Source organism: Azolla caroliniana, unplaced genomic scaffold, assembly GCF_043228905.1.
Source record: "Azolla caroliniana isolate FFs.n. ecotype wild unplaced genomic scaffold, voAzoCaro1.0.p SCAF_12, whole genome shotgun sequence".
Lineage (NCBI taxonomy): Eukaryota > Viridiplantae > Streptophyta > Polypodiopsida > Salviniales > Salviniaceae > Azolla > Azolla caroliniana.
Window position 1 is genome coordinate 17,715,305 of NW_028230447.1, and position 17,477 is coordinate 17,732,781.

General features: G+C 37.0%; 1 protein-coding gene across 1 annotated transcript; it reads right to left on the reverse strand.

Moving 5' to 3' along the window:
- Positions 1 to 211: 211 nt before the first annotated feature.
- LOC147857307 (myosin-11-like) lies at positions 212 to 14,027 on the reverse strand. Its single transcript, XM_087328341.1, has 38 exons — positions 13,913 to 14,027; positions 12,576 to 12,707; positions 12,354 to 12,497; positions 11,351 to 11,496; positions 11,096 to 11,252; positions 10,927 to 10,985; positions 10,308 to 10,461; positions 10,083 to 10,232; positions 9,867 to 10,003; positions 9,559 to 9,705; positions 9,367 to 9,468; positions 9,217 to 9,274; positions 9,042 to 9,143; positions 8,560 to 8,597; positions 6,344 to 6,470; positions 6,071 to 6,244; positions 5,740 to 5,871; positions 5,547 to 5,656; positions 5,404 to 5,464; positions 5,141 to 5,318; positions 4,845 to 5,050; positions 4,398 to 4,517; positions 3,832 to 3,930; positions 3,391 to 3,612; positions 3,171 to 3,310; positions 2,941 to 3,076; positions 2,799 to 2,864; positions 2,641 to 2,715; positions 2,226 to 2,549; positions 1,946 to 2,146; positions 1,709 to 1,855; positions 1,559 to 1,629; positions 1,375 to 1,474; positions 1,223 to 1,279; positions 1,090 to 1,146; positions 923 to 1,003; positions 767 to 846; positions 212 to 686 (listed from the first exon to the last, which is right to left on the reverse strand). Exons 1-38 carry the CDS (start codon positions 13,922 to 13,924, stop codon positions 563 to 565), a joined length of 4,626 nt encoding a protein of 1,541 aa, XP_087184467.1. The 5' UTR covers positions 13,925 to 14,027; the 3' UTR covers positions 212 to 562.
- Between the last annotated feature and the right edge of the window lie 3,450 nt (positions 14,028 to 17,477).

The following is a 17,477-nucleotide window of genomic DNA, read 5'->3' on the forward strand; positions in this document are numbered from 1 at the left end:
ATTCTATATCATAAAAGACAATGTTTTATGCCAAATGCTGGACAGTTCCAACCAACTTGTCATATCAGCGTAGATGGTTATCCACACAAGGACATGAGGATAGATAACTGTGGAACAATGAAAAACACACAGAAGAAAAGGTTTCTCATCCCAGCTTGGCATTGCAATGAAAGACAATCACCAGAATCAGTTCATAAAAACACAAGCAACATTGATGAGAAATAAGAATTACATTTGACGGTCAATCTACAGAGTATAAATTACACGAGGTCCCATTGAACGGGACTCTCTTAAGAGAAATGACCCCTTGCAACCTTCAAGGGAAACCACCACATATAGCACATTGTCATAATTACAAACAGCTTCCTTGTGAAAGCTACATTTCCCCAAAAATGACGGTAAAATATTACAGGACACAAACGGATGATGCTCTATCATTCTACAGACGATGGTGAGACTCTCTCGAAAGGGTAGATGATTATCCACAGCAGCATTCAAAAATATCACTGCCAATGATATTTATATATATTGATCTATATATTTGATTTCACATGTATCTGCTTCACTCTGAACTGGTCTGCAAAAACTGGAAAGCAAGATTTTCCCGGAGCAATGGAGGAGGCTCAATCTCAGATAGGTCCACATCAGTCATTGATTTTGAGATATCTTCAACTGAGAATGGGATGCTGTTGAAGCCAAAAAGACAAAATTACTAATGGCATTATTCAATTTAGGTTACTCGCAAAGCATAATACAAGGGTCCTACCTGGAATCGTCATCAAGTAAAAATGAGTTATTTAGACTGTTTGATTCATCTGTCATGACCTTTCTCATACTAGCTATAACCTGCAATACAAACATTCCTGTTTTCTCAGATATTCTAGTGTAAAATCAAATGTTTACTGTAAGTCATCAAATGTACCTCTGGTGAAACACTATGAGTTCCATATTTATCATCCCAGTACATGGTACTAATACGATACAATTGCTGGACACTCAACACCTAGAAGAAATGCTGGTAAAATTCGGTATTCTCATAGAAAACTATTTAAAAAGTAAAGACAATTATCCATCTCATTTGAAACGTACCGGACATAAATCGTGCATTATCTCCTCCAAAGACTTCTTAGTTTTCTGATGGATTACCTGAACAAAAGTTTTCAAATTCAGACATGAAATACTCATCTATTTGTATTCAATATAATCCTTATAGGACAAGTACCAGAAATCCAACAGCCTGCCTGATGTAACTGAGCTGATTCCAAGACTTCCCAACATACTGTTAAAATTTTCCACAAATATTTAAAACTATCATCGAGTAGAAATTCGTTTGAAAGCATAAGCTATGTTCTTTTTGTAGTGTGAGTAAATCACCTTTTCAGATGCTTCGGATATCCACCGGTCTAGTTCTGCAAGGCCAGCTTTCACATACTCTCCATTACTAAATGAGCAACATTCTCGCCTCAATAACAGACTGTAAAATAGACAACTTGAAATTAATAAAATATAATCATGTCCAACACCAAATTCACATTCTACATATTTGCATTCAGCTCACCTATTAAATAGCTGAACATTAATAAATGAGAATATCTGAGTAAAGATCTTGCAAATCAAAAATGAAGGCACCTGAAGAAAGAAAATAACAGTTAGTACACGACGTAGTTTATCATGCATCATTACATATAGCAAAGTAAAAAGATAGTACATAATTAGCACGAAGAATTTTGAGAAGCCCATCTAAGCTGGTGATAATACTGTGCCAATGACTGCTCAAAAGATGCTGGGTCGATGAAACTGAGCTAGGTGATCGAGACTGCCCTTTAACCATCCCAACCCGAGAAGACCTTGGTGCCTATGAAGAAAAACACATTCAGCCCGAACTTATCTACACATATGTTGCAATTTCAAAATCAATCAGTGTGATGAGAGATAAAGCATCTACCTGAATACACGCTGCAAGTAATGGTGATATCTCTTTCTTCAAATTGTCTCGAAGCATTCCATAAAGCTTCTCCACAGATGCGGTGAGTTGCTGCTTGAAAAGCAAAGCTGGGTACTTTGCCTCAACCTGCCTTAAAATGTCCAAGCCTCCAAGCCCACCATTTAGTGAAACACCACTTAAACCTGATGGTGACCGAAAGCTCTGGATTAAGTGGACATCAAAACTTTGTCAACAAATCTGTCAGCTAGGTTACCATTATGTAAGCACAATAATGCCTTACCTGTGTCATTCTAGTCAATAATGTAGCTGATGGTGGAATTCGACGTTGTGGTGTGCTTGGAGCACCACTTGGTTTCAGGTTACGCTGGAGAAGAAAGAGAAGTGTAGATGTGTTTGACAACCAATATGCCAAAACATGATTGCTCTCTTGGCCCTCCACAACAGTCCCAATTGTCTCAATTACACGTTCAAATATGTTTGTCCTTTCAGATTCAAATGCTCTCCAATGAAGCAAGCATTTATAAATAATACAAGCGGCCAAAGGTTTATCATGGCTGAATCCTATATCTTGTGTAACACATCTCAAAAGAGCCTCTTGATTCTCCTATAAGTAGAGGCAATCGGCAAAAACAAGGATTAGTCTTCGATACATATGGAAATAGAATTTCCTTTTTGTAGCATGTTCAACTACAAACCTGTTGCCTATCTTGCAGCATTTTCTGCCGCTTCTGTTCAGATTGAGCCACAACCTGAGAATGTACAGGAGAACTCTGAAGAAAAAGAAATTAATGCTTGTGAGAAAATCATACATGGTTCATATCTGTCTATTTTAATAAACTCAAATCAATCTTGCCTGCATTGGGCTTGTATTCCAAACTTTATATTCTCCATTTGTGAGCCGATAGATCTCAGGAGTTCTCTGCATTTTGCAACAGCACAAATAATGCTTTATAACAGATTGGGCGGAAAACTGAAAAAAAAAGGCAAATCCTCACTTGTTGCATAATATGCTTTGCTCTATCTGTCAGTGCAGCTGGTGGCGGTGACATGGACAGAGATTGTGTTCGAAGAACTTGATTTTCACGAAGAACTTGATTTTCAGACTCTAAAGTTGACATTTTCTCTTCCAACCTTTATTGTACAGTTATATAAGTTTTACAGACTAATCACTCCAAAAGAATAATGAGCGTAGTACTGAAAAATCTAGGTTCCAGTTGAGACCCACCTTAGAAGTGTTTCTTGTACTTTATCCATCCTTGTCTCAGCTTCTAGGGCTTTCTGAAGTCTTTCTTCACTTTCTTTTCTTGAGTTGATCAACTCAGTTTCAGATTCAAATGCTTTTCTTTCTGCATTTGCAACTAATTTCTGCATGTTCCTCCAAATAAGCAATTGAAAAGAATGTGGGTTGAAATTTATCTAACAAACAAGTTGGAATACATGCATACCATCAAATGCTCATTATCTTTCATAAGCTTCTGATTTTTTGATTCACTGGCTTCCAATGTTGGCCGCACTTTCACCAAATTAGATAACTGTAAGGATAGCATTTTGTTGGTCTCCTTTTCTTTCAGAATATATGCCTCCAAAGTTTCTATCCTCTGCTGCATTTCAGAAAGACAAGCTTGCAATCTCCCAAGCTCTTGTGCTTTTGCTTCCTCCGTGTCAACCTAGACACAAGATTATGATTAGCCAAATATGTACAGAATACATCCATGATTATGTGAAAAGTCTAACATTGAATATGCATACTAATGAGCATTAACAGCCAAATCAATTCCTGGAAAACCCTGGTAACGTGTTCAAAATTGATTCTCTACTAGTCATACGCATATGCAACAAGAAAAAATGAAATGCCTGAAAAACATAAAAAATTCAAGATGGTCTACCCGCAAACGTTTTTCCAGTTGTAAGCGCCATGTCAGCTCTTCGCATCTTTTCTCCAGCTTAGACTTAGCTTCTTGTAAAACACCTGTTTCTCTTGCAGCCTACAAATACCATAAGTAAATAAACACTGTTACATCAGTTTGATCAGAATCACAGAGACTTTTGTCATATAAGAATCTAGATGGAAAAAAACAAACCAAAACCCAGTATGCCTTTTATGCCTTTTATGTGGAGATCATGTTCTCGTAAGGAGCATTGTCACATGAAGGATACCCAGAGAAAAAGTAATGCATGAGAACAGAATATTCATTGAAAATCACCAAGCCTTTTGGCATATAAGAATTTAGATGAAAAGAAACAAACCAAAACCCACTATGACATTATCTAGAGATCATGTCCGCGTAAGGAACAGTGTCACACAAAGGATAAGCAGAGAAAAAGTAATGTATGAGAACAGTATACTCATGGAAAATGAAATCATTAAAAGCAAACCGTTATGAGGTTTTCAAACATAATTTTCTTACATATGTGCATCGCTAGAATCGCTTATGAAAATTTACACACTTACAATTCTTAACCTCCGCAACTCCTTCCTTGCTTCCCTGGATCGCCAAGCGCACTGGAAAGAAATGGCTGCCTTCTTTAAGCGTACATAATATTTACGACACAGCCTGCCTTTCCATCTTGCCTGCAATATCATACCATTGCATAACATTACAGAACAGAAAATTATGGTTCAACAATTCACAAATTCATGGCCCTCACAAAACCTTGTAATTATACATAATATGGAAAAAAATACCAAGCTAAACAAAACTAAATATATAAGAATGCCAAAAGTATATCATCTCATCCATTTATCCAAGCCCAATATGGATACATAATGATGTTAAATTTTCATAAAATCCAAAGAAATTAAATGCAATCAATATATAAGATAGCAGAATTCAGTTACAATCTCATATGCTGGCAATTACATCTCTATGAAGTGTTTAGTACATAATTTTAGATTCACCTGAATCTGAATTGCAGCATCTTTCTTCTCACTGCGCCTCTTAGCTTGCCTAAAGAAGAAAAGACGAATACATGATTGGACAAGAATCACAGCTCTTCGTATTCTCTTGAATGAGTTTTGTAACTGCCACATTCTAACATTTTTCTGGATAATAATAGCAGCAGCTTCTCTACGCCTAATTTCATATAGCAGACGCCCAAGACGACCTGGGATTGAAGAGAAATCTTATGATCACTTCACAGATTTGTTAATTGACTGAATATAAAAATTAGCTTGGGATCTTTAATGTTGAATACCTCGCCAATGGGCCTGGATCCTCACAGCAGCTTCCCGCATAGCTAAGAAGCGCTTTCGTGCAACATACGTACGAACTTTCCGCTGAATGGTTTTTGCTGCAGCATATAAAACTTCAGTTCTTCTAGAGTCCAATTCTGCCATCTGACCAGCTCTCAGGAATACCTTTGTGATTCCCAGCTGAAGCAGTATCATAAACAATGTTATGCCTACATCAACCCAATAACACTAAGCAACTGATTGTTTATGCTAGAATACTTAATACCTGATAATTGCTTAAATTCATCCTTCTCAATAATTGATCAGTTGCTGTTCTTTCATCATAGCTGAAAAGATATCAGTCCCTCACTGAGTTTCCAGAATCCAAGGCCACAGCCTCAAGAGTAGAAAACATATAACTTGACTTACTTTCCCTCCAGTAAATCTGGAGCCAAAAGTCCAAACCGATCAAGGAATTCATCATATGTTCTACGTGTTGGATATCCAGCACAACTAATCCTTATAGCCTCAAGCACTCCCTGGAAAATGTGCGTGCAAAAATTTTATGTCACTTTCCTAAAGACTTCTTGCAGTAGAGCAGGCAAACTAAAGTCAAACTTACTCCACAGCGAAGCTGATGTAGGACACTATGATTTTCAAATCGTCCAGGTTTATTATCATGGTTTGGTTTCACACATCGGATATAATGTGGTTCAGTTGTGCTCAACGTCTCCATGAGTGATTGTAATTGTTGCTGGTATTGCAATCACAGAAAAAGACAAACATTTGATATAGCTCAATAATTTAATTGTGCAATTTAATAAACAGTGGATGTGCGTATACAGAAAAATATTCTTACAAACAGATTAAGATATTTGGACAGAACATTACAAGCCCATTTTCATGAGTGGATTATCAAACAACAATTCGTGACCCTCAGATACTCTACATACCTTGAACCGTGTGGCTATAGAAGAGAACTTATAGGAGGATTTGGAAGTGTCTTCTGTCAATGGTGGAAATAAACCAGAGATAAAATGACTTTTTGATGACATCAACAACGCTTGATGTTCAACAACCACATAGTCCCTATTTTTATCCAGAAACAAGTCAGTTTGGTACGTAACCTGCAAACAAGTTCCATACATAAGATTATCTGAGCAAAATTAGATAGCCAACGAAAAACATTGGCATAAATAGTTTCACATCATTTGTGATTCACATACATCACCAGCATAATGCAATATTGTAAAGTCCGTTGTTGAAAGCCTAGGCTTTTTGAAGCGTGAATTATTTCCAAAATTCTGAAACAGCTTTGTAGAAAATGTCTCCTTGGTTGATTTGGGGAACATACTGGAAAAACGTTCAAAGGGATTTTGCATTGATAAGAACAATTAACCTTGATGATAGATTTTGCATTAAACTAGAACTTAATCTTGACATAAACATACAGCAGCCAGTACAGAAAACAAGCAAACATATAAGCATACAACAAGAACTCTCTTGACACAAACAGTATAGAACTCAATAGAACACTCTATTAGATGTACAATAAAAATCTAAATTTGATAACAGTCTAAGAATATTGAATCTATCAAAAAAAAAATCCAAGTTCTACATAATATAACAATCCAAACTCAAACCTCATAGAAACATCATTTTTCATTATTATCGAGGCATCTAAAACAGTTTCTCTTATTCATGGAAATCTTTTCAGATTTCGAAAATTTTAAGCAGTCTCAGCTGCAGCATTCACTTGCAACTTTTGTTTCCATGACAATAGCGTTTTGCAAATAGCGCCTAGCCTAGACACATATAAAATCTCTCAGCAGTAAAATCATCTTGAAAAAACACAATGATAAGTAAAGATTTCCATGTTTCTGCTCCTCACAAAAAAAAACAGTTTCCAAGAAGACCATGACAGATGTAATATGTAAATTAGAGAATTTTGCAATAGGGTTCAACATTCTTGTGATAGGAGTAGATGCTAAGGAGATGTAATGGAATCATGGCTTGAAAAAGCAAAACCAATATATTAAAACATTCAAAAGTTTCAATTTGCGTTTTTAATTTCTACATTTAAATCAGAAGTTCACTTGTTATTGCTTGTGTAGCCATAAGAAAGGTGTGGACAGCATTCAGAACAGTGTTAGAAAGCCAATGGTAAGCTTTAAGGTTTAAGAAAGACAGAGAAAGTAAAAAAGAAAGAAGGATATATTAACGTCTTTTAATAGGTCAAAATGGCCTATAAGACCAAAGAAGAGATTACATCTTAAATGTTGTCAGAGAGTTTTGTGAAGAGTTGAAGCAAGAAAGAGATAGAGACAGAGGTTATGTATGCAAGGAGACAGTTTTCTCCATAAGAGCATACTCAGAGAAGCTGTGGTGCCATGAAATATCCCATGACTATATATATGGGCTAGCTGTTTCTTGATACACAGGTGAAGAGATCAAATTTGAGCTCCGAATTGATATTCTGTAATTGCTTACAGAATTTTGGTATCATCCTGTTATAAGATAACTATTTGGAGTTGAATGAAGCATAACATTAATAACCTAACTGGCATCAAATTGCACGACGTTGGGAGCATCACCATAGAAAATGTGCATATAACTCTTATACACGATCGCCTTGCATTTGTGAACATGCCCACTGTACCTTCCATGTGCCAACCAGCAGGCTGTATTTATAACATCGGAGATAGACAACACAACTGATGTTAAGAGACAAGCAGAAAATATGGTTGAGTCCAGCATGACATCATCATCAATACTGGTAGTACTGTGCCCCTGAGGGAAACAAACCATTGCCAGTTTTTGCATACCATGTACCATCAGTACAAAACCCAAAGAGGATACTAACTTTAAAAGAGATAGGTTCAACCCTTAGCAAATATTGTACTGGTTCAATATCTTCTCATATAGTCGTAGCCTCTTCTTAATAGACTTTGTTGGGTGTGCAAGCACATTTCTAGTTCCATGTTTTTGACAGAGTCGTAACTCTCTTTCATTTGAGTGGCCCAGGGTGTATTAATAACCTAATGATACATAATTGCATTTATATTCCTCACTTTTTCTGCATCCTTAATAATGCACAGATGGATGAGAATTATCCTTCGTGACCATAATATTAACATGAACCAAACAGTTTCATCCAGGTGTTGCAAAAAGAATTCAAGAATATGGTACAAAAAATTTCAAAAATTATCGTTATCTTTATGGAGAAAGTTGAGCCCACACAATATGAAAATAAATTTACAATGTGTAAAAACCCTGAAAATACGTAGAATCCTTGATAATCCTCGTGAAATTATCCAGCTTAGGGGGGTCAACATGCACAAGAATCAAAAGTAAAGGGAAAACTGATCGAGAATTTACAAAATTACTTCCACAATGTTCTTTTTTGAATCAATGATGCAATATGCTATAGGGAGAACTTTACCATGCTTCATCCAAGAGTGCAATAATACCCAGGGGTTTCTGCAAAAAAGGGCAGAAAAGCACGTTAAGAACACCATTATTTCCAAAAGTCAGTGACCCACAATAGCATGCAGGAAACATGAAAATATATAAATCGTGGCAAGTAGCTCAAATGCAGAAATGAAGACAAAGCTCAATGAATATCAAAAGAGACAAACTTGAAGAAGCTGGAAGTGAACATTCTTTGAAATATTAGAAAAATACACTGGCCTAAAGACTCGTGCTATTTTAATTCTTAAAAATATACTGGAGAAAACTCTCCTTTCCGTTCTGAAACTAGTAAAACCTACATTTCCACATTTACATATACCATCAGGAGCAATCTTAATACCTTCTAGAATTATCCTTATACTCAAATGGTTTTACTATTATTATCTTCTCGTTTGTATATCCAAATTCTGAACTTTCGTGTATATTAAGTAAGAGAAGGAAGATGGAAGATACTTTTTCAATAAGGTCCAATACATCTTGATTATCAATGAACTCAATGTAGCTCCAATTTATGGCCTCCTTTGTGTACTCCTCTTGCTCCATTTTGAAAACATGCTGAAGAAATAAAAACATTAATACTGCATAAAATAGAGTGACTGAAGAACTCCTTGGTTACATGGTACTACACCTGATTGAAGTGCTGCTGAAGCTTCTCATTTGCCAAATTGATACAAAATTGCTCAAAGCTGGACTTCATCATATAAAGCATAAAGATAGTCATGTATCATATTTTAACAGCTTCAACAAATAATGAAATACAAAACACTCCACCACAAACCTATTTTTTAGGAAGCTCTCAAACCCATAAATATCCAACACTCCAATCTGCGCTTGGGAATCTGCATCCTGACCAATTGATCTGTTGATTTTATCTACCAACCTGCCAACATTGAAAGAAAGATGATAATGTTCATATGACATAAAAAATTTCAGAAAATAATATTAACCATGTTTGAGATCAAGATTATACCAATCAAAAAGACGAGAGTAAATAGTTTTTGCAAGTGCATCCCTATTGATGAGAGCTGCTTCAGGGTCAAGTGTTTTTGTGATATTTTCCTCTCGAGTCACAATTATGCGTGTGCATAACGTGTCCTTCAAGGCATTAGCATTGCACCTATTGAATTATGCAGCACATGACAACATATTGCAGGCTTTTAGACTCAAGAAGAAATGTGCAAGAGCTTCAATTACATATAATAGGTTCTAATTTACTGATGATCAGAACATGGTGGTAATGATAAAATAATCCCAAATTCAAAATAGAGTGAGGCACACATTAGCAAGTCAGCTGCAGTTTGAAGGTGGGAAAAAGCCTGTTTGTCCTTAAGAACTGAGGAATCATGCTCTTTTCCTGGAGAAAACTCAATATTTCCTAAGTGCAGAATCGCTGCCAAAGTCCTGAAAATTGCTTCCTGGCAACCAACAAGCAATAATTTTATGAGAATGCATTGACTATGACGTCTAAGTCAAAAGAAGTGTCTTAGCACACACCTGTTCTTCAAAAGTTATCCCCACAATGTCCATGGCCCGTCTTGTTCTTGAATACTCCTTGTCATTGCTCACACCAGTTAGTTCAAAACACTTGCTTTGGTTTAAATAATGAAAACTCGACGCATCTGTTACTTTAAATTTCTCAGCATCCTGACACCACAAAGTGCAAATTCTTATTTGCATTCCAAGTTTCTACATGTAGATTATAAGAATGTGAGGAGCTACCTCAGAGGCACAGAGCTGATAGAAACAATGATAGTTCCTTTCTAGGTGTGTGATTTGTACAACACGAGACCTCTCAAGAAGATAGGTTCTGATTGCGGCTCCTGATATCCTCCCATTCAAATCAAACTGAATCTCTACAAATTTACCGAATCGACTGATAAAACATGAAACAAATCATTTTTTAGAATAAGGAAACCTGTTGGGCTATCAGTACCAACTATATAAGCCAGAACAATTAGATGCAGATGAAACAATAATCACATCTAATTCTACTAATTCAATCAATGTTTTCATCAAAACATGGCTCACAAAGTAAGCCTGAATAAAAATAAACTGAAAGAGTGCTTGCTAATGGGTGAAGAATGGCAAGCCGTGTCTTGAATATACACAGTTGAAAAGTTTGTGTAACAAAATTATGAACGAGAAAATAGAGATTATGATCATGACATAATTAAAGTAGCCTTTCAAACATGTTTCTGGAAGAATAGATTATGATCATGGCATATTTGAAGTAGACTTTCAAACATTTCTCTAGTAGCAAAAGAAAGAACCTCATTTTCAAAGAGGCTACCTCTAAATAAGAGCAATTCAGGAGAAAGGCACACCTGTTCCAGCTCACCTCGAGTTATCGTTTCTAACTGTTTTCGCATTTCCAAAAGCTTCAAGAAGAGGATTTGACTGAATGAAAGAGTGATCATCTTTTAGCAAAATCGGAGCATGCCTTGCTACTTCACTGGAATTGTTTTAACAGTACTGACAATATGTAGATCAACTTTATATCTTAATACCTCTAGAACCTGTTGTTCAACAGTTCTCCCATCTACAGCAGCTCTGCCACCCATATATGCTAGATATTGCATGATGAGTTTCGTTGTCTCTGTCTTGCCTGCCCCACTCTCACCACTTACAAGAATCGACTGACTTACTCCCTCAGAAATCATAGCTCTGCAGCAAAGAAAGATTCATGAGTCATAAGCATATTTGTGATATCAGAATCACAAGAAACAAGCCCCGTGCAGACTAATACAGGATATTCAAAGCACCTGTAAGCAGAATCAGCAACAGCAAAAACATGAGGACTCAGATCTCCAAGTGGAGCTCCTCTGTATTGCTCCATCATATGGGAATCATATAAATGAGGCAGCTTTGCAAATGGGTTGACAGCAATCAATATATTTCCAGTATATGTCTACAAAAAACATCGGATTTTACTTAGCAAAAAGTACAAAGAATGCTACTGCTGTCACAAGAATCTCTACTTCCACCATAATGTGTCTCACTTGAAACCACATTAACCAGTATTGTATGATGAGATTTGTTGCATTTAAGATCTTCTCATCTGTTATCAACTTGTCAACGCAGTGATAGGTAGATAGATATATCTTTTTAAATTTCTATGAGAAGCCACCTACAATCAATGGAATGGGTCCAAGCCCACGGCAAGGATCAAACCTGGACTCTCAAACCTTGACTTAAATGCTACAATGAAACTCTGAGCAACAGCCATAGATACTTGAATAAAAGGAAGGCATTATTGCATGAGTACTAACTTTACTTCCAGCATGCATAACATTCTTGACCATAAGAACCAGAAACTGGATTGTTTCATTCCTACACCATCGACATTCCACCCTGTCTCGTGACAGATAGCTAATTTTTACAATCATTCCAAATAAAAGAATGGCAAATTGAACTTTAACAATCAGTTAAGCATGGTATACATTAAGATTTCACAAGGCATTTGAAGCACCACAATTTCTCCAAAAAGAAAATGCTCTTACATTAAAGAAGAAAGTAATATTGAAATATTTCAAGGAAAAAGGCATTACTAATCACAATAGAGAAAGATAAGTGAAATGAGGCATCATCCTAATACAGAAAGATGCTGCCCTTGCTTCAGAATTACTTTCTACTTGGAAGAACATTGACAATGCAGCTAGGGAAAAGATGAGATTATCCAAGCAACATTCAGAAGACTTTTGGAATTTCTAAACCCAAAAGAGAAATTGCTTGAATCAAATCAGACAAGTTTTATAGGAAACTTACATAAATTTCATTCAGCTCATATCGACATCCAAGATTGTATAGAACACCAGGTTCATGCAAATAAGCTAGCTTTGTCATGTCATCAAGACCACCAGCCAACACATCAGTATCTCTTGGATGGATCTTTGAGATGGATGTAACTATCTGTAGAATCAATCATATCAGCCAATTATTGCAGAGCATATAATTAGCCATATAAAGAAATCAAAAGTGATTACACACCAGTTTCTTGCTCTTCTCTGCCCTTGCTGTGACTTTCTCGTTTTCAAGACTGATAACATCTGCTGCAATCCAAGCCAACTGATTGTCCTCAACCCATATCTTTGACCCGGCAACCACATTGATCATGCAACCCTAGCAGACAGCCAAATTTCAGTAGTAAAATTCACACAGAAATCACTTTCAACAATCAAGAATAACAACAATTATTGAGCTACTGAGGTCTTAACTAGATACAGATGTAACACATTTTACGAGAGTGTCTGACCCACAATTGCAGTGATGGTTACAATTGCTGATCCTAAATACTTGTTACTTCATTTCATCTGTTTTGTGAGCTGCATTTTAAATACTAGCAGAGTTCCTCAATTGCCAGTGCAAAATTGCCTAAAGATTAGCTTGTAACATTTGATTAACTACCTATTCGCTTAAACACGAGATGTTTGGCAGACCCACCCAAAGCTTCTCTTTGTATATTTGATTAGCTACCTGTTCCCTTAGCTTAAATTCTGCCAACTACTTATGAAGAAATTATAGAATCAAAGTTTTAAAAAAATTTAATTTACTCAATATCTCACTGTGGTCAACACGAGAATATTTGCACTCTAGAGTACAAAATACAGCCTGAGCAAATAAATTATTCTCCCAGTAAACCGAAATGGAAATTTCTTTGCAAAGCAGGCATGCTCAGAGTTTGTGAATGGAAACTACATCAGGCTCTATAATTGCATAAAATTGGAGACATTTACATATGCAAAATATAGAATCAATCTCGGAGTATTGAAATGATGCAACAAATACGAAGTTATAACAACACAATTGGACAGATCACAGACATTTTAAGTGTGTATACATAACACCAGGTGCCTCGTGCAATTCACACGGGCGTATGCTACAAAATGCTTCAAGAAAAAGCAGTACAAGAAACTGCGAGATCTAAGGTTTTGTTGAGTCTGAAGATAACTATCATTAAAAAACCTACTTGGATCGCAAGCAGTTCCAGCATCCATAAATATTCTGATATTCAAAAACTATATTTCACACATTGTGGAAAGCTACAAGCTTTACAGTTTTGCATTCAACAAAAGTATTGAAAAAAGACGCCATGGCACTGAATACGAAGGGATCAGAAGCATGGATAATAGATTATTTGCATCACTAGAAAGGATGCATAAGTGAAGCAAAAACCCTATCGTGACCTAAATATGATGCATAAAGAAGCGGCCAATCTGCAGGAATCTTCTCGGCACCAAAAAGCAAAATATCTCTACCTCCCTCTCTGGCGTTTGAAAAGAATGTAAGGGAGAACGAAATGGAGAAAGTACCAGAAACCCGCATACCTTCTTAGACATGGTGGATGGCGATGAACAGATTTGCTGAGGGCAGAAGGAGCGAGGGGGATGAAGGAGATTCCTAGGGCGGAAGGATTCGTGAAAGGGGAGGGTAAAAAAGGCTTATGTCTTTTTTTTCCCGCCTCTAAATCAAAAAGAAGGAAACACGGCACAAATCCTTCACCACTTCCTACCTCCTCCTCCTCCTCCTCCTCCTCCTCTTCCTCCTGATTCTGATTCTGATTCTCTCCTTCTTCTACTTCTCTCTTTCTACTGCTTCCGGGGAGAATCCGATTCCTGCTGCTTCCTCCGATTCCGATTCCTCCTCAGACTCCAATTCTGCTTCTCCGTGGCCACTTCTTGTCTCCTTCGTCTTCTAGAGAGAGAGAAGCCTCCCCTCCTTCTAGAGAGAGAGAACCTTTCGCCACTTCCTCTTCCTGCTTTATTCCTACTTCTCCATCTCCATCTCCAACGCCATCGCCATCTCCATCTCCCTTCTCCTTCTCCTTCTCTTTCTCCTTCTCCTTCTCCTTCTGATTGTAGAGAGGATCCTTTTGCTCTTGCCTGCTTCTCTCCTGCTGCTGCTCCTGCTTCTCTGTGTCGTCTCGTCTCGTCTCGTCGGCTTTCTTCCTTCTTCGTCACTATTCGCTGTGAAATCTCTGTCACTCTCTCTCTCTCTCTCTCTCTCTCTGAGTTTTGAAAGGCGGACGGATGGGCGGGCGGACAGCGGCCGTTTCACACCTGTCCGCCCATTTCAAGCCTCGCTCCCTTCGGCCGGACACCACCCCCCCCCCTTTCACACCTGCCCGCCCATTTCAAGCCTCGCTCCCTTCGGCCTGGACACCGCCCCTTTCACACCTGCCCGCCCATTGCTAGCCTCCTCCCTTCCCTAAGGCCGGACAAAGCCCCCATTTCACACCTGCCCACCCATTTCTAGCCTAAGAAGTCTCCTCCACCCACCACACCAACCAACACACACACACACACACACACACATACGCACACTGATTATGGGTCGACCATTGCTACCTTACATCCAAGCCACCCCCACTCCCATATATTTTGTTTTCCCTTATGTCGACCCCTCTCCTGCTTTGCCACCCCCTGACTATGCTTCCTTCCTATATACTTCATACGAGACCATCTAGAGCCGTGACTGCCGACTTACTTTTTTTTATCACGATACCTATGGTTTTTGTGTTTGTGCAATGCATGTAAACAATACGAAGTATTCGTTCCCACGCGCACATACGCTTAACCTTTGGAATCGTAACAATACCCTCGTAGCAAAAAAAAAAAACTAATGTCTCTAAACCTACCCAATGCTACAAACAACGCCTAGGGTTTGTGTTGTGCAATGCATGTAAACAATATGAAGTATTCCCACACGCACATACGCTTTACCTTTGGAATCGTAACAATACCCTCATCTTCTAAGGTTGTCAACATCCATTGCTTCTTGTTTACTTATGACATATCATCTCTTATTTTCAAAAAACTCGTGTATTTACAATGAAAACCTTAAAAGTTGATTAGGGAATGTTCATGTTACAAAGAGCTTGAATAACACATGCAGGCATATTGCCTTGACAAGCAAAGCAACAATTGTATGTAGGGGTTTGGAGATGAGACACTCCTGAATGATGATATTAAATGATATTATTATGTACATAATCGTTTTTGTGTTATGCCATCTTTCCAACCCTTGTGTCATGGAGAAAAGGACAACGTCAATTTTGTAAAGCCATTTCCTAGGTCAAACTATAAGCATGCATGACGTGAAACTAAATTATGAAGTGTTTTTAAAGTGAAGCGTGCAACAATAAACCAAAAATTTATGAATAGTTTTATAATGCATACACGTCAAACCCGTTATGTGATGGTACAATGCACGAGCTTTACCATGACAACATCAAAAAAATTTACTTTATAAAATTAATAAAGTAAGCAAGTGAATCTTAAAAATCTAATTTAGGAGACATCTAATGCCTCTTATATGATGTACAAAGGCAACGCTCCTTATTGCCTTCTTGTAGGAAACTTTCCGTTTCAAACATTCATTACGCATGGAATTCGACCAACCATTTTTTAACTGAACACCATGAGAAGGGATATGAATGATGCATATAAGGAGCACACATTGTAATTATGAATCGTATGAATATCAAGTAAAAAGTATTGTATGAAAGGACGATGGCAATTGCATGTTGGATGGGGAAGGAATTTTTTGTGAGAAGATTTCCTAGCAAATATTGTTCGAGGGTTAGGCAAGAACAACAATTTGAATTGCATAATAATTCTATAATTTAAATAATCAACGACATATTAAATTAACGATTGTTTTAAGACAAAATAGGCATTTGAGGGATGAAACGAGATAAAGAACAATATATACAATGACAAAAATGGGTTTGCTAGGAGCTACAAAGTGATTTAAAACTTATATACCCCTTCCCATTCTTTGTTTGCATCCCCTTCTTACAGTAATCAAGATCCTATAGCAAAGGTAAACCCTAAAGGCATTGTAAAATCGTTTTACATGAAGCCACGGTAAGGTGCCCACATAACGCAACTGTGAGAACTACTAAAACAAATTTCCTTTCAACTTACGTGCCTATTGTAGTCATATATGAAGAGCATTAAACAATTAACGTATTCTTATACCTAGATTATATCATATACATGGATACTCGAGTGTAAAGCTTCGAGACCATAAAAGGAAGGCTACGGAAAGTGTGACATGATTGTCCCAGCTAATGATTCCAAAAGTTGCAACCATATAACGAGAACATCGTGTTTGTTTTACATATAAAGTGCTTGGAAATGTATGTAAATGAACATGAATTTTATTTGTTGTGAATTTTTTTCTATTTCTTTGTCCATAAAATAGTGGATAAATAAACATTTTCTCTCTCTCTCTCTCTCTCTCTCTCTCTCTCTCTCTCTCTCTCTCTCTCTCTCTCTCTCTCTCTCTTTTCTTTTTTATTGTCAATATCATAATCATCTCCAATAACATCTTTCCCACTGAGAATAGCAACATACGATGTTTTCTAATGTTTTGTAGAATCAATACACTTTTTGCCTCTTGTAATTTTCATTACCACATCCATCAACAATCATCAACTCACTTCCTATTGTTGTGTCAGCCATCCTAATAGAGATTGAGATAACTAACTTGAGACGATGACACTTTTGCTTGTAGCTTCTCTCTCTCTCTCTCTCTCTCTCTCTCTCTCTCTCTATATATATATATATATATATATATATATTAATTGCAACACCTATAAGCAAAGCTTCAATTATGGTTTTGTTCGGGGACACATACATGAGAAACAACCCAATTTCTTTCCTTTTATTCATGTCTTATATATAAGGATTTACATAAGAAGGTTATCTATAACGCTCTCAACATCTTTGATCAACTTCAACTGTGGCATGTGTTAGTTTGTTTCAACCATAAGGTTATGGATATACCGACCTTTTCTTTGCATTGTTATGTGTAAAAGTCATGGTTGCTTCTTTTCAATGTCTTATTTTTTTAGTTAATAGAGACGATGTCACACATTAAACAATC

What these genes read in the sequence shown, in the direction of transcription:
- LOC147857307 (XM_087328341.1), bottom strand. An exon ending in TATCCGAAGCATCTGAAAAG is followed by an intron (nt 1,280 to 1,374) that starts GTGATTTACTCA and finishes AAATTTTAACAG; the next exon opens with TATGTTGGGAAGTCTTGGAA. An exon ending in TTACTTGATGACGATTCCAG is followed by an intron (nt 687 to 766) that starts GTAGGACCCTTG and finishes TGGCTTCAACAG; the next exon opens with CATCCCATTCTCAGTTGAAG.